The 23,379-nt window shown below is 50.4% G+C and overlaps 2 protein-coding genes across 4 annotated transcripts; both read right to left on the reverse strand.

Moving 5' to 3' along the window:
• Positions 1 to 2,383: 2,383 nt before the first annotated feature.
• Positions 2,384 to 14,147, reverse strand: POPDC2 (popeye domain cAMP effector 2). Of its 3 annotated transcripts, none has more exons than XM_009984293.2 (4): positions 13,603 to 14,093; positions 11,117 to 11,225; positions 6,880 to 7,243; positions 2,384 to 2,712 (listed from the first exon to the last, which is right to left on the reverse strand). In XM_009984293.2, the coding sequence occupies exons 1-4, from the start codon at positions 14,091 to 14,093 to the stop codon at positions 2,627 to 2,629; spliced, it is 1,050 nt and encodes a 349-aa protein (XP_009982595.2). In that variant the 3' UTR covers positions 2,384 to 2,626. The 3 variants fall into 3 exon arrangements, with proteins under 3 accessions (XP_009982595.2, XP_009982588.1, XP_009982602.1); XM_009984300.2 differs by lacking the exon at positions 2,384 to 2,712 and adding an exon at positions 6,840 to 6,863 and having other exon boundaries at positions 7,037 to 7,243; XM_009984286.2 differs by lacking the exon at positions 2,384 to 2,712 and having other exon boundaries at positions 6,748 to 7,243; positions 13,603 to 14,147.
• A 5,476-nt stretch (positions 14,148 to 19,623) lies between these two features.
• Positions 19,624 to 22,059, reverse strand: COX17 (cytochrome c oxidase copper chaperone COX17). The gene is made up of 3 exons (XM_086618100.1): positions 21,926 to 22,059; positions 20,232 to 20,342; positions 19,624 to 19,833 (listed from the first exon to the last, which is right to left on the reverse strand). The coding sequence occupies exons 1-2, from the start codon at positions 22,045 to 22,047 to the stop codon at positions 20,258 to 20,260; spliced, it is 207 nt and encodes a 68-aa protein (XP_086474226.1). The 5' UTR covers positions 22,048 to 22,059; the 3' UTR covers positions 19,624 to 19,833; positions 20,232 to 20,257.
• Positions 22,060 to 23,379: the final 1,320 nt, after the last annotated feature.

The raw sequence follows: 23,379 nt of genomic DNA on the forward strand, positions 1-23,379 counted from the left end.
TCTTTCTTGTAGGCCCCCTTGAGGTACTGGAAGACCACTATAAGGTCACCCCAGAGCCTCCTCTTCTCCAGGCTGAACAGCCCCAACTATTTCAGCCTGTCCTCATAGGAAAGGTGCTCCTGCCCTCTTATCATCTTCGTGGCCCTCCTCTGGACCCTCTCCAACTGGTCCATGTCCTTCTTATGTTGGGGGCTCCAGAACTGGATGCAATACTTCAAGTGAGGTCTCACGAGGGCAGAGTAGAGGGGGAGAATCACCTCCCTCGACCTGCTGGCCACGCTCCTCTTGATGCAGCCCAGGATGTGGTTGGCCTTCTGGGCCACAAGAGCACATTGCCGGCTCATCGTAGCTACAGGGCCACCTAACACGAATTAGCCCCAGGAACTCAGCAGAGCCTTTCAGACCTGGAAAGGTAGCCGAGGTCTCAAAAGAACTGGTGACAGATTACAATGAGACACACGTACATAGAAACAGCCCTCACCCAGCCACACCTTTTCCACCACCTTGATGCATACACAAATTAAAGAGGAGACAAGTCTTTCATCACTTCTGCCCACAAATCACACTTTCTATAGAGCATTTTCTCTGGTTCCTTGAACTGGCTTCAGTGGGTGATAGAGAAGTGCACCAGGAGCACCATAGTCAGGAGAGAGGGACATGCTAAAGGCATTTCTGCCATGAAGAAGCCCCAGTCATTTGGCATGAGCTGTCACTACTGCTCCACTAGACAGTGTCACTGCAGTTAGCTCCTGCTTTCAGCTCACATCCAAGCTTTTGAGCCCTGCCATGTGGCTGTTTGGAAGGCCAGCTAACAAACACCATCCCCAGCATCCGCTCAGGAGGGGGTTAGAGCTGGGCTCTGACAACCTGGCAGAGATCCAGGTTAGTTCGTGCCATGATTGAAGAGTTTCCAGAGAAACTCTTCTTGTTGAAGACTGGAATATAACCTCAGCAGGCACCTGTGAAGGCCAGTGTGTCACTCAGAACAGCCTGGTCCTCTACTTTGGGCAGGTGTATAAAGCACCATGACAGATGAACGCAGTTTCATCGTGCGTTTCGGTTCCTTTGCAGAAGGGACCCCAGCAGCTCTCGTGTTAATTTGCTGGGGACATTTCCTAGCTGTGAAGGGCAATGGGGTCAGGCTGGAGCAAGAATGCAGCAACAGAGCATGGTGACAACCATCAGCAGGATGATCCCCAGACCAGGGGCAGCCCTGTCCTCCTGCCCTAGGGTGACAGCAAAGGCGAGCAGTGCGAGGAGCTGCATACGTCGTGGATCTCGCATACCCACCTCTTCAGAGGGTTCTCCAGACCTCAGCAAGAGTGCCAGACCCCGAGGGCGCAGATCTCATCCAGCTGAGACTTGCGAGATGGGCCAAACTGGTTTCTGGGCCACAGCCCCCATGTGAGCAGCGGAAGGCAGGCAGGGCTGCCTCCACCAGCCCAGGGCTGACAACAGCCAGCCCCACACGCAGAGTGGCCATGTCCCTGTGTGTCTGTGCCACGAGGCACTGAAGAACACCCTGCCCTCTGCGTGCTGATGGAGGGACTGACACTCCTCGCTCCTCGCCTGGATATCTGCCCTGGAGAGGCTCCTACCCTCACCATCCAGCTTGGTTGCACCAGGCTCTCTGGGACAGAGGATTCCTCCACCAGTACCACCATCTCCAGTTCCCTGACAGAGGCAATGGCTGGGGAAGCTCGTCAGCCAAAGTCTCTTGCAGCTGGACTTGGACGAGGCTTTCCATCTCCACACTATTTTCATCTAAGATATCACACTTCTTCCTATCAGTGGCTGCTCTCCCTAGAGATGTTTCGAATCCACTCATTTCTTCACCTGGTGTGTGCACCCTAAGGCCCCCCCCCCCCCCACCACCCCGTTGAACACAAAAAGAAACAACAAAAGGTTCAGGCTTTTTGCATATACCTGTCCCCAGGCCCATTTCCTCCCCTTTCTTATTCCAAATGAATGAACTCAAACAACTGACCTTCCACCAGAAGTTGGTGACTTCTTTGAGAAGTGGTGCTTGTCATAAATAAGAAATCCTAACCCCTGGAAAAGTAATTTTTGGTCCTACTAGAGTGGATACCCAGTGAGATGCATGGCATCAAATCTCCATATCATGCTCTCCATTGCCAGCCCATTACCAAAGCCACCAGGCAGCCCGTTTCCCCCTGTCCTTTCCCCTCCATACCTTGAGATCACCTCCAGCCTTTCAAACGGTGTTATCTCACTCTCTAAATCCTCAAACACCAGCAGTTTAATCTCTGACTTTAATGGGAATCGTTAAATCAAAGGGAACACAGATTGTTGGAGGAGGCTGGCATCGCTCACAGCGACACCAGGTGTACCTTGGTGCCGAAGCTGCCAATGCACCCCGGAGAGGCAGGACTAGAAAACAAAGCATGAGAGCACGCTGGGGCAGGCGGCTCTGGTGAACAACCATGGGGTGGGAGGTGCTGGAGTGTCACACCGCAGTCTCACGCGTGCGCTTCACGTGCTCCTGAGTGAACGTGTCTGCAGGCAGACATCTCCGTGTGGGCTAAAGAGTGTCTCTCCGGTCAGAAACTCGGGTGAGCATACGCTCCCTTGGAGGGGCTTCGGGATCAAAACAGCCTGTTGTTCCCTAGAGCTCGGGGGTCTGAGTGGGAGCCAGAGGGGCTCGTCCTTTGCAGAGAGGATGGGGAGAACTCCGGAGAGGGTTTCCAGAGGCTGCAGAGGGAAAGCAGTGGAGGAGGGAAGAAAAGGAGAGCAGGAGGTGGGGAGAGAGAAAGAAAGAAACAAAGAAAGAAAGAAAGAGAGCACCATTATTATCACAGGAATAGATCTTACTTCCAAAGTTTTCCAAGACATAAACCTTATGGAGCCCACTGTTTACCTGTCATTCTCGCCTCCCCTCCCAAATTAGCACATGAAACTGTGTAATTCTTCAATGTGAGATAAACCAGAAAACAGGGTTACGCACCCATCCTGAGACAGCAAACACAAACCTCTTCAAAGAACCTTCACTGATATCGGTGGAAAAAAAGCTCACAGTTCCTTTGATTTTGCTCTCAAAGCAGGTGTAAAACAATTCCTACTCAGATACCAAGCTACAGGCCATCAAACATCATCCATCCATCCACCTCACCCACCAAAACCCCAGCCCCAAGATGGAATTGTACAAAACGAGGTAGCAACAGCTCCACATCTTGCAAGCACTCGATAGCAACGAACTAGAACAAACGCGATATGAAAAGGGGAAAAAGCAGGTGGCTTTTGGTTGCTTGAATTTCCATGCCAGGAATAAAGCTTAGTTCGTTGTGGAGCATTGAGCTGTACAGCAGTCAAAGAAAGATTTGAACAGAACTTTTGAACCTGCCTCTTTTAAACAGGCAGCCTCTAAGTTATTGAAATCTCTCTCCTTCTCAAAAAAAAAAAAAAAGAACGTGGTCATCACTGAGATATCACCAGACAGACTAGAAACTCTTTCAAGGAACTAGATGATAAGAATAGTAGGCCAACAGATCTCCCAGGAATATTTTCTTCTGTGTCATCTTTGCGGCACTTTGGGCATTCACGAATTGCCCTCCTGCACCGTGGTATTGCAAGGTGGCCGTCGTAAAATGAAAAGGAAGGTGATCCACAGAAGCACTTCAGCACAGGGAATTTAGAGAGCTGGAAGGTGATTGCCCAGGTTGGAAGTTGCTGGGGAAGGAAATGAGAGCACAGACCAGGGGAAAGCCCCAGGGGAGCTCTGACCTCTGGGATCGAAGCTATTGCTTATTTCAAACAATGACACTGCAGGGAATATCTCTGTTTATTATGGATGTTTTCACCACTTCCAAGGGAAAAGTTAAGCAAGTGCTTTCCCTGGGCCATGCTTACATCATCCGCTGAGCTGTGCCAAGGGCCTGGCCAGAAGGGAAAACTGCAGCCCCTCTGTATCACTAATTTTCATGGTTAGGTGCTCAAGTCGCTGTGAATACTGTCTGGACGTGACAATTGCTGGTGTGCTGCTGGGATGGGATGTGATTAGGATACCCGAGGGTGAGTTGAGCAGCAAGGAAGCGTTCATTCCACTGTCATGAACACACTAAACAAGAGTTTGTGTTTCCCTGTCTAATTACCTTAGACATTAAAATACCACACTAGCTACTGCCTCCAGTCTGACAGACAAGGAAGATCACCCTCCTCTCCCACCCCAAATACTGGCCTCTGAAACATTTGGGCTTTTATCACAGGTCTCCACTGCAAGTGTCAGCACACCTTGATACTGCCTCATTCACGAGGTCCAGAAAGACAAAAGCTTCCAGCTTCCGACACAATTTAAAAGCACAGTATTGACTCATCACCAAAAATGGGTGGAAATGATTCAAAAAAAAAAGCTATGGTGTTCCTCGCCTCCCTCCTTTTTTTGATTGCATTTGAAATTCTGATGTTATTGAGCTTGATCAACTAGGAGAATTCTGCCAATGACCTCAGAATGGATATCCTTCTGTTGAGGGGACAAAATACAACTGAGCATAGACAAAGTGACTTCATCACGTTTACACCACTGTCTGCATTCATTTTTGATTGTGTGTATTCAACAGACGTGCCTGACAGTTTGGAGGATGGCTGTCTCCTAAGTAAATCAGTGTTCCTTACTCTCCAAGTAAGGACTGAAAAAGCTGCAAATTCATCTCTCCAGCAGTCTACCAGCAAAACTGGGAACTTCACATTCCTAGGACTTCTGAGCTAGAAAACAAATGAGGATTTAAAAAAAAAAAAACAACAACAACAAAAAAACCCAACCAAACCCTAAGCAAAACCCTTGCTGACTTTTTATCTGATTCAAGCAAAAACCAAATAAGCGTGTTCCTTCCCTGGCCAGTTTCTTCATATCCCAGATTTGAAGTTTGGAGGCATGGAAGCAGTACAGGAACAGGCACATGATTCAACTCATAGAATCATAGAATGGTTTGGTTTGGAAGGGACCTCAAAGATCATCTAGTTCCAACCCCCCTGCCATGGGCAGGGACACCCTCCACTAGATCAGGTTACTCAAAGCCACATCAACCTGGCCTTAAACACTTCCAGGGATGGGGCAGCCACAACAGGGCAACCTTTCCAGTGCCTCACCACCCTCAGAGTGAAACGTTTCTTCCTTAGATCTAATCTACATCTCCCCTCTTTCAGTTTAAAGCCATTGCCTCTTCTCCTGTCACTACACACCTTTATAAAAAGTCCTTCTCCAAGAACTTCTCAAAGTAGAACCATACAAAACATCTCCCAGCTCCACTGTTTTCAAAAACTAAGAACAGCAATTGGATGAAGGAGCAAAAAGGGCCTCTTCCACCAGAAGCCTACTGCAAACAGCAAGTGCTGTCTGACCCAGACAGCCTTTCCGTGCGGAGCACCAAGGAAGGACGGTCCCCTCACCATCACAGTGGTGAGGCTTGTGCAGAAGCACTGCAGGGCAGAGAAGATTATTGCAGCCTTGTCAGGGCTCATGCCAGGAGTCAGTGTGTCCTGCTTCATGCTCCCTGCCAGTGAGTCCACAGCCCAAGCATTTGCAGCCCAGAATTAAACCCAAGCGGGTGCGGGGAAGAGCAAGGTGTAATGGTGCAACGTGTTCAAGGGTGCCCGCTGGAAGACGGTCTCCTCAGCTGCAGCTCAGCCCTGCAACTTCCTCCCTGGCATGCAGACCCAACTGGGACACAGGCAGCTGTCACATGTAGGACAGAAATCCCAGTCCCAGGCTTAGTGTCTGGCAGCTGGATGCCAGAAAGCAGCTATTATGGAGGCGGTGGAAGGAACGTGCATTTTGGGGTCTGCAGCTGGCGTGCAGCAGCTGGCTAAAAGGAGCTCAGGGTGGAATTTCTCTCTTGGCCACTTGGATCTGAATTTCAAGCACGAGCCACCCTCCTTTCTGTTTCTGATCGCCTGCATCGCTCTTCTGCCCCAACATCTGCCAGGGCCAGGAATTTTTCCCTCGCAGAGCGAGAAGTCGGCATTTTGGAAGACAGCATCTAATTCCCACTCACCAGTAAGCAGAGTTTGGGGCATGTTAAAACAATGTCAGTCCAGCCGGGGTGACTGGAGACAAGAGTCTTCTCCACATCATACTGATCTGGCTGAGATGAAGCTTGGCAGAAACAGGGAAGTCAGAGCAAATTCTGGGATGAGCTGTGGTGGGCAGGGGGAGGAAGGACTCTGAGCTTTCTCCCCCTGCCCAGACTGAGCACTTGCAGGGGGTACAGCAACTCCTCGCTACCAACCTGCTGTAAACTCTGGAGCTGTTTCCGCCCGGAAAATGTCAGCATCTCCCGGGCTGTCTGCTCTCTCCCCTGCATACGTGTTCCTCAGCTCAGTACTGGAGTATCTCCAGGCACAGCTCTACCTCATGGTGAGCCAGGTGGAGCCCCATGGGGTCTCTGTGGGCACTCGTGTACCAGCCTGGACACTGTTTCAGTTTCTCTGCCTCTCTTGATAGATGGAGAGAGGACAGGGCAGGGAAGAGCTTCCTATGGCCAGGTCACCAGCCCTTCCACCCCACAGTGTGGCTGGTGCCTGGAGTCAAGCCTCTCTCCTGCTGCTATTCCTTAAGAAAACCACCCAGCTCGAGCCCACCTCCTGGGATTCCCTGGGGCAGCAGGCAAAAAAAAAACACTGCGGAGAAGCAAACCCACGGCAAACGAGGGCGAGAGGTTGTGGGCCACCGCTCTGCCCGGGCAGTTGCACTGCGGGAAGGACTTGCTTCCGCAAGCGGGTACTTACGCGGGGGTCCCACACAGGGTGAGGCGTGCCCGTGCCAGGAGTGCCCTCACTTCATATACTCCCCTTCGCTCACATAGTCCATAAAAGACCCCGGCAACTCAGCAAAATCTTCCAAGACAAGACTGGTGGAGTCCTCACCCAGCAGGTCACTGTCAGGTCGGGATGCCCGGGGACGTGGAGCTGGTGGTGGCGGCGGTGGCTGTGGAGGAGGCTCGGAGGCACCAGGCTGGCCGGAGGCAGGCGGCGGCTCCTCGCAATCCTCCAAGTCCCCCTCGGAGGAGGCTGGCCCGAGGACGTGGTAGAGGCTGGGCAAGCGGATGTCGAAGCGAAGGCCGAACTTGGCGAAGAGCTTCTCATTGAGGGAGTAGAGCTTCTCCGAGATGTCGTAGCCCAGGTGGGAGGAGAAGAGCCGGGCAACGTAGCGGTCCTTCCTCAGGAGGAGATACAGCTTCTTCCTCGGCCAGGTGATGAAGCTGCAGTCGGTCTCGGCTGTCAGTGTGACCTGTGGGGCAGGAGGGAGTGGAGTAAGCCCCACCGCCTCGGTGGAGGTCACCCACCTTGGGGCTGCATGCTTCTCTCCAGTGAAGGCCTCCAGCCCCTTTGACACCTGCTTTCCTTGGAGATGGCAGGGCTGGAGAGCCACATCGTCCAAGCTGAACAATCAGATAAATCCTTACCCAACTCTGTTTCCTCTCCCCAGGGAGCCAGAGACCAGTTTTCCCTATGCAATTAGTGGAATGCCCTTGCTTAACCTAGCCACGTGGCTGGCTACTTTTCACCCTCTCACTTTCAGATGATGCTCCCCATTGACACCTGAGCAGTGAGGCCAAAATGAGCAGCGCAGCACAGATGTCCTTGTCCCTCTACAGGAACGTTAGAGGGGAGCGTTTCTGCATGCCCAGTCCACGTCGCCAGCGGGTAGCCCTGGGGCAAGCTGCTGGCCCGTCCTGCTGCTGGGTTGCCCAACCCTTGCTCTGAGAAGGCCCTGGGTATGTAAAGGGCTGCCTGCCTGAAAGGCTTTCCTGGTCGCCTTGTGCCACAGGGACATCCTGTCTCATGAGCTCTGCAGGATTGAATGGGTGCACTGGTTTTAGCTGGAATAGAGTTAATTTTCTTCACAGGAGCTGGAATGGGGCTATGGTTTGGATTTGTGCTGAAAGCAGTGTTGATAACACAGGGATGTTTTTGTTGCTGCTGAGCAGCGCTCACACAGAGTCAAGGCCTTTGCTGCTTCTCACCCCACCCCAGCAGCGAGCAGGCTGGGGGGGCACAAGAAGGTGGGAGGGGACACAGCTGGGACAGCTGACCCCAGCTGACCACAGGGATGTTCCACACCATATGATGTCATGCTCAGCATAGAAAGCTGGGGGAAGAAGAAGGAAGGGGAGGACACTTGGAGTGATGGCGTTTGTCTTCCCACGTCACCGTTCTGCGTGATGGAGCCCTGCTCTCCTGGAGATGGCTGAGCACCTGCCTGCTGGTGGCAAATAGTGAATGAATTCCTTGTTTCACTTTGCTTGCACGTGCAGCTTTTGCTTTACTTATTAAACTGTCTTTATCTCAACCCACGAGTTTTCTCACTTTTACTCTTCCGATTCTCTTCCCCATCCCACTGTGAGGGGAGTGGGCGAGTGGCGGTGTGGGGCTCAGTTGCTGGCTGGGGTTAAGCCTCGACAATGGCCTTGAAGGACACGCGGCACAGCTCAGCAAGGGAGGAAATAAAAGGGTTCTACCGTGTTTGTGTGTGGGTAGGAAACTCGCCTGAGGTTTTATTGGGTTGATTTTAGAGAACATTTGCTTTGGGTTTTGCCAATGCAAACAGAGCCATTTTTCCCCCAGCTTTAAAACCAGACTATTAATAATAGAAACCATTATACAATACATGAGTGTATATTGTAATATATAAATATTATAATAATAATAAAACATAAGAAACACAGGAAGGGTCAAACTGCCTCGGGCCAAAGAAGAACATCCGAGTGCAATGGAGACATCAGCATGTGAACAAGTGCCAAGCCAAAATATCCCGGGGCTCCCTTTCACGCTGTATCCAGGGGTCTCCTTGGCCAGCCACCATGGCAGAGGGCCACTGGGGAGCTGAACACGGCTTAGCTGCCTGTGTGTGTCCTTGGGTTTGATATTTAATACCACTGCCATGCAAGCAGCTGCCTTATGAAAGAAATATAGGAGATAAAACCTGAGAACTTTCCCAGGCCGAGGCGAGCGAGAAGAAGGGTCACGTGGAAATTTAAATGACCAGAATCTCGTTTTCCTAACCAACTTCTGGCACAGCAATCGAAAGCTTCTGCTTCTCGTGAGGGACTAAGTGAGGTGTAATAAGAAAATCTGCCTCCCAACCGGGACAGCAGGACAGATTTTACTCATGAATCCCCTCGATACGAGTGCCCCAGAGTGCCAGCAGAGCCCATAATGGAGCTTCTGGGGGAAAGTGCCAGCTCTGAAACCCACTTTCTTCACGCACTGGGAGCCAGCAGTCCTGCAGGAAGAAGACACAGCCAAAGCAGAAAGCTCAAGGAAACCAGCTCTATTTGTAGACAGTCGTGCTTCTGCCATTTTTTGGTGGGCTCAGGATTGAAACCACTCAATCCAGAGAGCTGTGGGGAAAACTTGGCCAAGAAAAACCTTCCATGCCCTCCTCCAGCAAAGTCCCAGAGTCAAACACGCACTTTTTTAACCAAATTACTGTGATGCTAGGAATAAGGTTGAGACATGCCACAGAATTTTATTAACTACTCAAGAGGGACTGTGGATTAAACAGCTGCCAAAAGCAGCACATCACCATGGCTAAACATGGCCATCAAGAGCAACGTCCTGCCAAGAACATGGAGTGGTCAAGTCTCACCTGCTGAATGCTGGTCTCAGACAGGCTGCTACTTCTCCATGCTCCTCAGTAAGCAGACACAGGTTTTAGGCATTCCCAGCACACGGCTGCAGCCTTTCCTCACCCAGGACTCTACCTCCCCATCCCAGTGCCAGGCACGGCTGACATCCCTGACCAGCCCTGTCTCGCAGAGCCAGAGAGGGCCAAGAGTGTGGTGCTGGCAGGGCTGGTGCAGCCTGGCACCAGCTTGTTCCTGAGCTGTCTCACGCACCACAGATAAAGACAATCAGGCAGTCTGGGAACATTCAGTTCCACAGAAATTAGCTCAGAAAACACTGAAGATGTCTCTGTAGGTTGCATGCCACCCAGACAGCCGTTTCCCCACCAGAAGCACCGGGCAGCCATCATCCTCTCCTAGACTCTTACACGAACTCAATCTAGGAGCTTGCAGCTATCTGCTGCCACACTGAAATCCTGTGCAAAACATGAGATACTCCTATCATAGCCCTCTCTAACCCATCACCTTGGCCTGACATCCCTACATCTGCTCACGAGCCGTAGTCCCGTGCCACAGTCACACGGTTGGCCATCTCCTGCAACTGTTCCTCTTGCAAGACCATAACCTCTGGCGCTGGCACAGCTTTCAGGAGCGGCCACCATGACCCTTTCAAAAGGGCCAAAGTCATACCAAAGGAAAGCAGATTTGGAGAGCTGCCCTGGTTTAACCAAATCTGAAGGTGGCTGCCCTCATGAGAAATCATCATTCCCTCATGACTGTCCCACGCTCCCAAGGGATTAGCAAAACCCCTCCTTATATGCCCCAACTGACGTATTCTAGACTGACATCCTGACAGGGATCAGCCTGTCCTGGGACGTGAGTTAGAGGCAGAGAGATGTGGGCTTAAGCAATCTCCTCCAGAAGGAAAGCCAAACAAATACCAGGGGGTGTTGACAGCAAGAGTAAAATCCTTTCAGTCGCTGCAAATAAGAATTGCTCTGGCCTCTCAGCAAGGGATTCTTCTGCTCAGAAAGAACCATATTCGGGTGTGAATCATCCTTTCTGCTTCGCCACCCTAAACACATCACCATCAGAAACTACTGTAAGGAAGAGGATATTTATGGACCTGCATCGCTGCTGGATATTGCCGTGGCTGTCACCCTGATGCCGGAACGGCGCAGCCTGCTAGAGCGTGCAGTGCAAATGCATCCATCCAGGTACCAGGGAATGCTGTAGTGGAAGAGATCCAGCAATCCAATACCTCATCTGCCTGCTAAACTGGAAGGAGCAGCACACTCCACCCTCCCTGCTATCAGCGGGCGGTAGGAGCACGCACTGAGTTCTTCAGAGGAAGGTACAAAAAAAGATAACACAGCTCATCACACCATCTGGTGCTGGCTGAACCACGAGGAAGGGGAGGAAAGTATTCCCAGTGAGCTCCGAATGGCCAAACAAGCCCCCTCCGTCCCCTTCTTGGACACGCAAGGAAGCGGCAAGGCGCGAAGCTGGGATGCTGTGGGGCCATGCCAGCTTACCTGGAAAGTCCCTTCCTCGGAGGGTCGCAGCGACTCCCATTCTGGAGAGTCCAGGAACTGGTACGGAAAGACGTAGTGAAGGAATTGTCCGTCCTGGCTCACTCGGACCCTGCGGAGAGGACAGGTGAGGCGCACAGGCTTAGGGCACAAAACAGGTGTCAAACGAACCCCATCAGCTCACACAACGTGCAGGCAGCTGGTCCCACCAGGGAGGAAAGGGCTTCTCCTCATCTCATATGTGTCTCACACCCTCTCCAGGACACCTGCAGATGCTCTGTCCCTCCTTTCTCTTTGGGAAATGGTATTTGCTGCCACTTCCCTATATTCCTGCTACAAAAGCCAGCCCTCACAGGTGCAATTCTTGGTCCTAAACCAGCACTTCTCAGCCCCCAAAACCGCTGCTTTTCAGGTACTTCTAAGCCAGCCTGTGGCTCTTTGTACTTGCGTATTCTTCCTGTTCCCAGCGTTGCAGGAGGGCATTCCTTGCCTTGATGCTGGGAAGCTGTTAACATCCAGAACCCCGAAAAATTACATTGGCCATCGTTCCTGACACATCACGCTGCGACCTCACAGTTTGCTGCAAGTTACCATTCAATTTCTCTTGGCCTCCCAAGCACCCCTTTCCCCTACTTTTGCTACAACTATCAATGCCAAGGTGGACTTGCACCCAGCTCGGCTGTGGGAGCAGAGAAGGAGAGCTGCACAGGTCTGGGGCAACGGCAGGACACTCTGAAGCTCTGCTGGTACCTCTGCACCACCAGATTTGGGGCCTCCTGCCTCCCTGCCATCATGTTGTACAATGCACAAAGGCAACTCTTGCTGTCAGGAGTTACAAGGCTCAGTTCACTGTTGGCTCCCAGTTAGCTGGGAGTGCTACCTGGAAGGGTCGGGCATCGCAAGGCAGGTTTGCTGATCCAGGCAGGTTCTGCATGTCCAAGCCCCCCTTGCCTTGCTATTGTTCCGTTTAAGAGGAGCAATGGTTTGCTGGGTCAGCCACGACCTCACAAGGCGATGGAGTGGGTACCAGAAAACACAAATCCAATCTCATCTCCATAGACCATCCTATACCAGTCGAGAAGCATACTTCTCACTGCAAAAGAGAGCAGATACACCCCACCGGCACTGCCTTACTGTCCATCACAGCATTTTCATGCCCACAGAGCAGCATCAGGTTATCCAGTGCAGGGCAAGATGGCACAGACTCTTCCCCATTAACCTTATTTGCAGATACGGTAAACTTCAGAGCAACCTGCTCAGCATAGGTGCTTGGGAAGAGGGAAGATATCTAATGGAGACACATGTACCCAACTTCCTCCCAGTGCTTTGCCATTCAGCACTGGTCAGTGGTCCCAGGGTGCTCTTAACACATCCTAGAAAAGGACAAACACCAAAAAAAGGAAGGACAGCCCTTCTTTACACACTCCTTCACCCTCACCGGAGAAGACAGACCACCACAGTAAAACACGAGTCCCAGGTGATGCTGGGTTTGTCTTCCCAAAGGAAAATCCTTGTGAGACACCTTCGACAGCTCAGCAGTGCTCCCATTTACGGATCCCTTTCCTTTCCCACTCTCACTTGACGTTAGTGCCAAGTGTCTGGCAGCAGCTGGGAAGCCAATATCATTACTATTTGTCCCGCATTTGGATTTTGCGAATCTTTAGGAGACACATTCCTAGAGGCACGCCACAGGATCTCAGGTGCACAAACGCCAGTACTTCATCAGCAGCGTTCACTCAATAATCAAATCTCCAGTCAACGAATAGCAAATGTGCATGGCTTGCCAGGCCATCAGCTGCGACTGTCTAGAGGTCCCTGAGGTCCTCCTTGGTGGTCCAGAAGTAACATCACGAATGCACGAGAGCACAGGGAAATAAAGAGGCCTAATGAGGCAGGATCCACCCCAGGAGAGCTCTCTCTGTTTGACGAAACGACCCTCAAAATGAAAAATTTCTGAGCCCTGAAGTTGAGGTGTTGGGAACAGGGGTGGAACATCTCCCTGCTGGCCAGGGGGAGCAGGTGAACTGAGGACTCGGCGTACTCAGTGCACGGCCATTCACATCACAGAGGTGTGCTGGGCACCCCCAGAGACCCCAGGTCCAGACCCACTGCCTTCCTGCCTTGAGAAACACGCTCTCCCAGCCCGTCTGCTCCCATCGGAAATAAGCTCACTCTAAAATGACAGAGAGAGAGGTAGAGGTAAGGATTCCTCAACAGTATCACAGGCAAGGCTGAGCTGGCCACTTCACTGCACATGGCTTGATTCTGCAAAACATTCCCTGAAATATTCTAATCTAGAAAAACAGATGGAAACAAAAACAAACCCCAAAAGCAAATTACCACCAACACCCTCCCCCAACAAAGAGATGCATATCTCGAAGCCCTTTCAGGGGAAAGAAACAATCACCACCCCAATTTCTACAGAGGGTGAAAATACGAGCCACAGGGCTTCGCTGTCAGAATTTGTTCAGAAGCAGGAGAGGCTTTACCTGCCAGACAGCAGCAACGAGAGGCGGTCAATGGGCGTCTTGCCCTCCACCGCGTAGTTCTGGTCTCTGACAAGCGACTGCACTTGCTCTTCGCAGCACTTCACAATCTCTTTGTAGACTTCCAAGGGCACCTGCAAGGGCAGGTACATGGTCTTGTAGAGGATGTCAAACTCTTGTGGGATGGTGTCTCTGCGGAGCCGGTAAGCCAGGTGAGCCAGCTGAAGCAAGCAGATGAGGACAAGCAGCATGTTCCAGACGAAGATATCCAGCCCGCAGGCGCTCAGCCAGCCCCACAGAGCGTAACAGAAGTATCCTGGGGCCAGGAGGCCAAAGATATAGAAGGACCCAAAGATGCCGCTTCCCCCCATGTAACCCAGGAGGACGATGCAGCTGGCCAGGTGGTAGGCTGCTCCCTCCATAATCTCCTTCCAGGCATCGCACACCGGAGGCTGGAGAACAGCTTGGTCCCAAGACAGGCTGCTTCCACTCATCCTTCCCCACTCCCCACCCTCCCCGGCCGTCCTGCGCTCAAAACGAATTGTCATACACAAAGGGTGTTGCAGAAGTCTGAAACCAGATCTGTTGGGTAGCTGTTCCTCCTCCTCCTCCTCTTGAGTGCCGGCTGGTCCCACAGCAGTGCGCTTCAGAGCGACATGTTAAAACGCCGCCCAAGGTTTTTGCACCCGAAAAGAAATCCCCAAAGGGCTCGTTTCTCCTCTTCGTGGCTCACAAAGCGGCGGCTGGACCCTCCTTAGCCACACCAGTGAGAAAAGGAGCTGGAAAATATGAGGCCGAAAGAGCTCAAGGAAAAAGTAGAGGCCATTAGCTGGAAAACTTGCGGACAGGACACAGATCTCGTTGCACTGCCGCTCGCCAGCCCTCCGGCTCTGGAAATAGCGACTGCGAGAGAGCAGCGGTCGGAGCTGGTGTTGAATGTGGAATGTGTATCACTTGGCAGTGGAAAGGAGAGAGACCCCAAATGGATAACCATGTTTGGAATTGAAATCCAAGGAGCAAAAGCAGCGAGGAGAATAGACAGCAGGCACGCACCCGCTACTTAACATAACTCAGGCGCCCAGATAAGCCGGACGCAGCACCGGGAGGGGAAAGAAGAGGGGAAAACAACCAGCTTATCGCACCGAGCTCCAGCCACATGTGGGGTCTGCAGGAGAGTGACTTTCACCAGCACAAAAAAGAAGAAAGGTCACCTCCTTCTCCCACTGAGGCTCGTAGCAGTGGCAGGGACTTAGCAATTGCTAAGAGAAGAGGTTGGTTCCTGGGAAATGCTTTCCAGGTGCTGCAGCGCAGCCTCTCCATCTCATGGGGCCTTCCAGACTGAGGGGCACGAGGGAAAGCTCTGCACGGGCAGGCACTTGTGGTTGCGAGGGATCAAGCTGAAGTAAACGAGCTGTTGGGACTCAGCTTCATCTATCATGGAGACTATCCTGCATAAAAGTTTGGGAGTGTAACCTGCAGAAGCGTGTTTTGCAGGAAAATCCTAGTTGAGGGAGGACTCTCGCACCCCACAGAGAACAGGCTCTCTTTGGAAGCAGCCTTGAGAAACGTCATCTCACATTTTCATTTTTTATAGCTATTTGGAACCCCGTAGACCTTCCTTTAGCACGAAGAGGAAAGCAGACACTTTCCACTTGGGTAACCTGGGCCACAGGCACAAGAGGGACCCGCCAAGTTCAGTCCTCCATGGTCAACTACAGAAACGACGCATAAACGCAGCTTCTCCCCTGCTTCAGGTAACACGTCATCAGCCACACAGGCAGGATCTGCCCCGCTGCCAGGAGGCAGTTACATTTCAGGCATTGGCACAACCGCACGGTCACTCAACAGTATGAAGTCAGCCCGCATGGGTCAGTGGAGTAGAGATAGGGTTTCAAGGGTGGTCGTGTTTCAGGCCGTGCTTGCAGCTGCCCTGCCTAACATGCCATTCTCATCGGCACCGGCCAGTTAAAGACGTGCTATTCACTTCTTCTACTAATAGCACTCTGGAATAACGCAGTCTGCTGGGCGAGGCTGAAGCAACACTTTACGGCGACCTTAAAGAATTCGTCATGGTCTCGGACAGTACAATCTAGCTCTACTATTAGCCCACGTGCAACGTGGAGCAGTACGACTCCTAAGAGCAGGTTGCCATGTGGGAAGGAAACAAGAGGAATTAAGCTTTGCACAGGGGGTGAGTGCGATCCACTCAGAAAGATGCTTTCTGTTAAGGGAGAAGTGAAACAGGGAACCTTTTCTCTGGTGGTCCTTACTTAAGCGAAGAAATAAATCCTACAGACTGCAGAACAAGGCTCAGCTGCAGGGGGTATGGGGAAACGGAGAACCGTGTTTCTCTTGACCTTCTCTGCAAAGAGGGAAGGATGATCTTATAGCCAAAGCACTACAATAAAAATCTTGGGAGCCAAGTTCTGTTTTTCATACCATTGCTATGTACTTGCTAGATGATCCCAACAACAAATTGTCTACCTTTAGATCTTCGCAAAAAAAAAAAAAAAATTATCAGGGGATCTCTTTCCAAGACAGGCTGACACTTGATATAATGGGGAGTTGGGATATCAAGATTGGGAACACTTACGAGAAAGATACTTTACATGAGACCTGTGAGACAAAACTGAACTGCTAGGAATAGCAATGTTGAACTACATTAGAGGAAGCGTTCTGAGAAGCAACATTGCAGTTTCTCCTGCCTTTCCATACTCCCAAAAACACTTCTGCAGCAGCATCAAAGAAAGTGACAAAAAAAGTTATTAATTTCCCTCCTCAGTTAGGTACTAACTCCTGACCTAGAAGATACTCTGGAACACAATGTTAGTGACTCATTAGACAAGGAATGTGCTTCCTCTGGCACCTTCCAGAACACGGTAAGCCCAGAGGCGTGTGCTGGGGCCACAGCGCTGCCAAGGCCAGTGTCACGGGCGAGGACAGCCCGTTGTGACTTCCCTGCGGAAGGCAGACAGGAAGCTTTAAATCCGCAGCACTAAAAGCAAAGCTCTCATTAGAAACTCTACAACTTTTCTGCTGGGGCTGAAAGTGACACTGTAGAGAGAATTATATGGCTTTTTAAAAGGTGGATCTCTCAGTACAGGCTAGAGATTAATTTAGGTGTTTTCAGGGTCGTTTTTTTAAAAAGAAGATTTGTAAAATGGTTGAACCGCCAAGGCTCAAATCTTCCCTTCTCCCTTGAGAGTGCCGTGGCCATACAGACCGTCTTCACAGCACTTTCAGTTTTCCACTCAGCAAGAGTTCAAAAAGCTCTCAATTTTCCAAAGAGAAATTTTCTTTTCCTGCCTTGCCTTGAATTAGAATGCATGCCTTCCATCCAGGGATGCCAGGGTTCCTCCGAGATGAGTGTTCAAAAGCCAATACTGATTCAAGGGGAAAGCCACACAAATATTAAAAGGGAGATACCAAGGCCCAAATCAATTCGGAATCAAGAGAGCAAGTGCATAGAAAACACCTGAGCAGCTTTAAAACGCTTCCCTGGAAGAAGGTACACAGGCATTATAATAAAACGTGTCTGCGATGAAGAAAAATAGACGTCAAGCTTTTCAGCACTGAAACCAGCAGCATGTAAACAGGTACTCCACTGATTTCCCCACTTACAATGAACTCAGCAACATTCAGTCCCATGTGATGATGCAACACAGGTGCAGCCTGCGCTATGTTTGGCAAATAAATCTTCTGTCCTCGAGAGCCACACCACACCGCGAGATTATTAGTCACGGATCTCACAGCAGCTGCACCAGCAAGTCCACAGGTTCACTGCTGATCCCATAAGCTGAAGCCTAGTCCAATCACCTGTGTAGACAACACTAAGACCTTGATGGCTTAAAGTCAGAGAGGACATAATCAGACATCTCCTTTTTGATTTATCTAGTGCATCACTGACATTAGTCCACAAAATGGTTAACTTACGTACTAATAAACCCCACAGCCTCAGAATATCCACCTGGTGTTTGAAGTTACATTCAATTTACAACTGTTAGGAGAGGTTTAAAGCCTGCTCCAGAGGAGCTCATGGTGAATCACAAAGGGACGAAGACCACACATGCTGTATTTAGCTGAACTGCTGCTATATAGCTCAGTCAGGTTGCCAGCTACTGCTATGTTTCACGCCCTCACAGCTGCACCCAACACCCTGTGTTCACACCAGCTCCACCACTAAGCAGTAACACAGTGCCAATAACCCCTGCACTCCAAATCAAGCCTTGAATCCGCTCCATAGGAATCCTGAAGTAACAAATGAAGCTTCTCAGCAGGAAACGTGATTTGACTACAAGGTTTTTCCGCTGTTGCTTTTGAGTTGTCCAGTATCCTTTCTGTACCTGTTGCACACAGGTATCACAGCATCCTACGCATCATCTTCCTTCCAAAAACTTTCTGAAATATCTACCATGCTTTTATCTTCATGCAGGTCTAGATGTCCCATTTCTTAAATTTATAGAATTTGTGTAAAGTTGCACAGGGACCCATTTTTCCTTTTCTTGACTCGATTTAAATAGCACTCCATTCTCACTTGACCACTGCCAACCCCTGCCCTGCCCTATGCTCACTGGCACCATTTTCCACAGTTTACTCAGACTGGACATGCTACCACAAACCTCGTGCTCATCCACCTTTTAACGTTCTCTTCAGTCCAAGCTCTGACACGCATTGGTTCAACAATAAATGACCTTATTCAAGTTTCTTATCTCAAGACAACAGAAAATGCCAAGAGGAGCACCAAGTCCTGCTCCCCAGTCAGCTACAGCACCACATGTGGCTTTGAAAGCTTTTTTTCAGAGCTACACCTGTGTTTCTTCTCTTAGGCTGGAAGCCAACATGGGAACAACTCTTACTGCAGGACTAGAGAGCAGACGAGCAGCACAGAGCTAAGTCCAACAGTCCAACTTGTCCTCCACAAACATTTTAGAGTACATTTCCTCAGACTCCAGGAACTCCAGTTTCATGAACTTCATGAAACATTTCCAGAAGTAGACTCTGAACTCTCCTCACACAATTTGTAAGTCTCGGCAGAGAGTACCAAGTGTCACATACTAAACCTTCACAGCCTGTTCGTTGTTAGCTCAGAATACGCAGGGCCCAGCAAGCAGAGAAATCATCATGACTGCACCCATCCCTCCAACAGGATCAAAGCCAAGAGAAGAATCAAAACAAAACACATATTTCCTATCTTCAATTTCTGAAAAGAAAACTCTGGAGGAGGAGAGGAAGCAATCAGTGACTTCACCTTACACAAAGTCAACTCAAAGGAAGAATAATGTTAGGGCTGCACAGCGACGTAGTATGAAACAAAAAAGCCCAACATGTGTAACAAACTACCAACTGCACTTTTTTTTCTCCTCTAGATTTTAAAAAGGAATCAAAGGCCACAACCACCTTCCCGCTGTCATGTCACACGTGAGAAAAAAAGCCAGAAAAGCACATGCACGTGTAGCACAAGACCAACACAACAAAAACTGGGCATAAAAAAAAAGCTTTTCTTTCAGGCAAATGACATGTACATACATCTGCAGTCCTCTGCTCCCTTTCCCTTGAAGAACTACTAGCTCACAAATTTGAGTTTGATATAGAAAGTACTTAATTCTTCATTATAAAGAACTAAGCTTGAATCCTAGGGCAAAGCTATTAAAAAAAACTTTGGAAGAATTCTATCAGGGGAAAGCAAATCCAGTTTTGACTCTAAGGATAAAGTTCAATTCATAAGGTTGTGGTTGTCTTTGTACAAATGTAGTTACCCCTACCATCACAAATGGTGCCACAAGCTTCAGCAGGACTTTGCTGAAAGCAGCAACAGGGCAGTGCTACTCGCACAATTTCTCAATTTGCATCAGCAGGAAAACCCATCGAAGGCCCATCTGTTCAACCACAAAGCCAGAGTAATCAGTGTTCTCATGTCAACAAGTAAGCAGGCTCTTCTCATTCTCTCCATTCCTACAGCAGTTTTCAAAAAGGAGGGCACCATCATGTCTTTACTTGAAAATAAACAGAAGTCAGGAACACTGGTCATTTTCAGACTTTTATTAAGAGGAAAAAATATATTTTCTATAGCAGTGGTCAAGAGCTAACAGTGGAAAAGACACAGACATGATACACAGTCTATCACTAAAGGCTCTTTATAAATAGATTCTTTGTTATATATTTGTTCTTTGAAGTAACTTGCAGAAATAATTTCTTTTGCAGCTTTCCAGAACACAGTCACCCCACAGACATCATCTAGAAGAGAGAGGAAAGACAGCTTCACAAAACATGGATTTCCACTGGATACTGAGGAACGGTTCAAAAAAAACCCCAGCAACAAGCCCACCAAAACCAACTCCCACACTGCCCTAGCATTAGAAATCTAAGTTGAAGTTCAGATCTATTAGAAGACAACAGAGGCAGAACCATACTCCACTGCTGAAGAGCTACTCACAAAGGCTGTACATTGTCAGAAGGCTTCACTACCCTCACAACGTCAGCAGTACTTACTCTAATGTCAGTGAGGATTATTTTGTCTTCCCTCTCATAAGGAAGACAACCTTTGCCATCACAACAGTACTCTGGGCCTTCCAGTGGCACCAGCTGAGGTGCCTGGGCACTTTAGAGGCAGAGGTCCTGGAGGCTATACTCACCACGTTCTCAGTCCTGCTCATCTCACTCATATCTTGAAGCCCAGAGCTCTCATACACTCCTTGTGAGCTTCAATTAGGTGACCACAATTTTCTTCCCCCTTCTCAATGATGCTGCAAAATAAAAAGATTTCCAAGGTTCAACAACAAAACAGTTGCTTGCTATTAGTCAAAGCCAAAGAACTGAGAAGCTGTTGGGGACAATCAAAAATCCCCATTAAGCTCTTTTTGCCTGTGTTGTCCATGGTAGCAATGCTTTGGAAAGTATAACATTGTCTCAAAAAGGTGCCCAAGTCTGGAGCTGCACACTTAAACACTCTGACGAAATGTGTAACAGAATTTCCTATTAACAGGCCAGCGTCTATTCTGGGCAAGTCTAGATGGGGTCGTCTTATCCAACACAAGGCTGTCACATCAGCTCATCAAGTACGCTGATCTTGTCAGCAACCAGTTTCAAATCATTCAGTACAGAAGCAACAAAATTTCTCCAGTAAGAGACCAACACAGAATAGGCTGACCAGTAAATGACGTTTTAGTCCAGCTTCAGTTGGTGGTTAGGGAATCTCAAGCAAAAAAAAAACTTGTCCAGCTACTCTTAAAAAAATGATTTACCACATATGGTGACTTTTGATGTTACTCATCCATCCAAGCATCTAATATATATTCAAATAGTAGTAAGAGCCTCCCAGCATTGGTATGTCACGTACACCACAAAAGCAGTTCAGACTCGCTCTTTGATTGCCTGGTAGAGCACCTCCTGTTCCCAGAGGTGCGGATTTCACTGCTCTGCAGAGCGCAGGTCAGCTCTGGTAAGCCTTCATCTGCCACGTTATGCTATTCTTGCTGCCAAAGGAAGAAACTACAAAATTGTGAACGAATAAAATATCTTACTTTCTTAATCATTTAAATTTCATTACAGTAAGTATGGAGAGGTCTGCTGGCCACCCAGGGCCACTCTATCTGACCCAGGACTTGCATCCTACCACCGTTTTCTTCTGCGGCCCTGGACTCACCATCACTCTACCACATTACTAGACGCACACCCCTAATTAGCAAAAACACAGCGTCCAGTATTACATCATCTACTGAACAACATCCGTACCACCTGGCAGGTAAAAAAAAAAAAGAGGCAGTTTGGTCACCAGATTAAAGTTACTGTCACAGACAAAGGAACTCTGTTTTGGGGGTGCACTTCATGCTATTTGATAGGTCCTATGATTGTCACTAAGCCTATAGTTATGGATAAACATCATTTTGCACCTCTGAGAGAAACGTTATCCTCCGGGACTTGAAAAACAAAGAATTTTGTTCCATTTAGTAGAGGACAGCTTTTATAGTCGATTAAACAGTAAAAACGTTATCACCCGCTCGTGCTCGTTGCTCCAATCAGTCAACAACAGCGCAGATTTGTAAGCAGCATTAAAGCTAATCTCTGAAACCTGTTTTAAACTCGGGCTACGAGATATTAACCTCTTTATTTCTAATTTATCCTTTTAGGACATTTTCTCCTCCTCCGTGCGCTCCCTCCTCCCTCTCCCACCCCCCTCGGATGCTCCAGCACCCTCCGCCCGGGGCGGGGTGGGGTGGGGAGGGGGGGACACCCGCGCAGGAGCTGCCACCGCCGCAGGGCGCTCGGGGCCACCGGAGCCCACCCCGGCCCCGAGGCGGGAGCCGCCGCCGGCGGCCGCGGCCCTCACCAGGCGTCCCGCGCTTTCTTGGTCTCGGGGCAGGCGCAGCAGGGCTTCAGCGGCTTCTTCGTCTCCTCCCGCGCCTCCCCCGCGCCCTTGGTGTCGCAGCTGGCGGCAGCGACGGCCGACATGGCGGGCGGCTCCGCGGCAGCCACGGCCTGCGGGGGAGAACGAGGCGGGAGCGGAAAGACACCACTGCGCTGCTCCGCCGCTGCCCGGTAACCTTCCCCGCCTCAGCCCCGCGGCGTGCCGGGAGGTGTAGTGCGGAACCCCCTGCCGCCGGCGGCCGCGCCTCTTCCCGCGCCGCGGGCTCCTCCCCGCCGCCCGTGCGGGTGTGCTGCCGCCGGCCGCGCTCCCTCGGTCCGCCACCGGAGGGCGTTGGGCGTTATCCCAGCGCTCGGGCGGGCGGGGATAACGCGGGACGGATCCCTACTCTGTGACAACCCATCAGCGTGGAGAAGAGACGTTTCCGGGAGCGCGCGACACTTACCGAGGCGGGAACAAAAGGGAGGGAGGGAGCAGGCAGGAGGGTGGAAAATGGCGTCAGCGGCTGAGGGGACCTGCCCACCGCCGCGGCCCGAGCAGGAGCGGCAGCTGGGCGTGTTTTACACCGGCGTGTGGGGACAGGACAAGGGGCAGTGGCTTTAAACTGAAAGAGGTTAGGGTAGAGATAAGGAAGAAATTTTGCACTCTGAGGGTGGTGAGGCACTGGCACAGGTTGCCCAGAGGAGCTGTGGCTGCCCCATCTCTGGAAGTGCTCAAGGCCAGGTTGGATGAGGCTTTGAGCAACCTGATGTAGTGGAGGGTGTCCCTGCCCATGGCAGGGGGGTTGGAACTGGATGATCTTTGAGGTCCCTTCTAACCCAAACCGTTCTATGGTAACTGAGAGCCGATTTCAGTTCAGCCAGAGCCAGGCTCCGTGATCAGAAAGCATAGCCAGCTACCTTTTCTTCTCCTCAAGCAGTGGGGAAATGGAGGCTTGGTTCTTCATGACAGCTGTGCCTAGAAAACTGGAGATCTGTGGGAGTAAAGAACACGTGGCTGTGCAGGTACTGTGCACACGAGCGTAGCCACCATCACTGGCAACATGAAATGTTGCTCTTGCATGGCGAGGGGCCAGCCTGGCTGGTCCTCACCATGGGCAATAAGGGAAAGGAACAAAGCTGCTTTTCCTCTGTGATCTGCCCCAAACCAGGCATCAGCGGCCACTCTTGCCTCCCAGGTCTCTGATGTGTATGGAACAGCTTGGCTATTTTGCCACAGTTTGTCAGCTCTGTAAGGCAACCGCGTGCTTGCAACCAGCCCTGACGAGGACAGGGATATACTTGCACTGGTATAGACTGGCAGGCACCTTGCAGAGCAAAGGGTCACCCTATGCAGGTGACATGGGAAGGGCTGTACATCAGTGGATGTGACACTGCTGAGAGCTTGGAAGGGGAAAATAAGATTACACTCACTGGGAT

This window comes from Tauraco erythrolophus, chromosome 1 (genome assembly GCF_009769465.1).
Source record: "Tauraco erythrolophus isolate bTauEry1 chromosome 1, bTauEry1.pri, whole genome shotgun sequence".
Classification (NCBI taxonomy): domain Eukaryota; kingdom Metazoa; phylum Chordata; class Aves; order Musophagiformes; family Musophagidae; genus Tauraco; species Tauraco erythrolophus.

Excerpts from the sequence above, each read along its gene's own strand:
- POPDC2 (XM_009984286.2), bottom strand. The coding sequence starts at position 14,147 with ATGACAATTCGTTTTGAGCGCAGGACGGCCGGGGAGGGTGGGGAGTGG. Across the intron at positions 11,226-13,602 it reads TCGTTGCTGCTGTCTGGCAG|GGTCCGAGTGAGCCAGGACG; the intron begins GTAAAGCCTCTC and ends TCCTCTCCGCAG. Across the intron at positions 7,244-11,116 it reads CCGAGGAAGGGACTTTCCAG|GTCACACTGACAGCCGAGAC; the intron begins GTAAGCTGGCAT and ends CCTGCCCCACAG.
- COX17 (XM_086618100.1), bottom strand. The coding sequence starts at position 22,047 with ATGTCGGCCGTCGCTGCCGCCAGCTGCGACACCAAGGGCGCGGGGGAG. Across the intron at positions 20,343-21,925 it reads AAGAAAGCGCGGGACGCCTG|CATCATTGAGAAGGGGGAAG; the intron begins GTGAGGGCCGCG and ends TTTATTTTGCAG.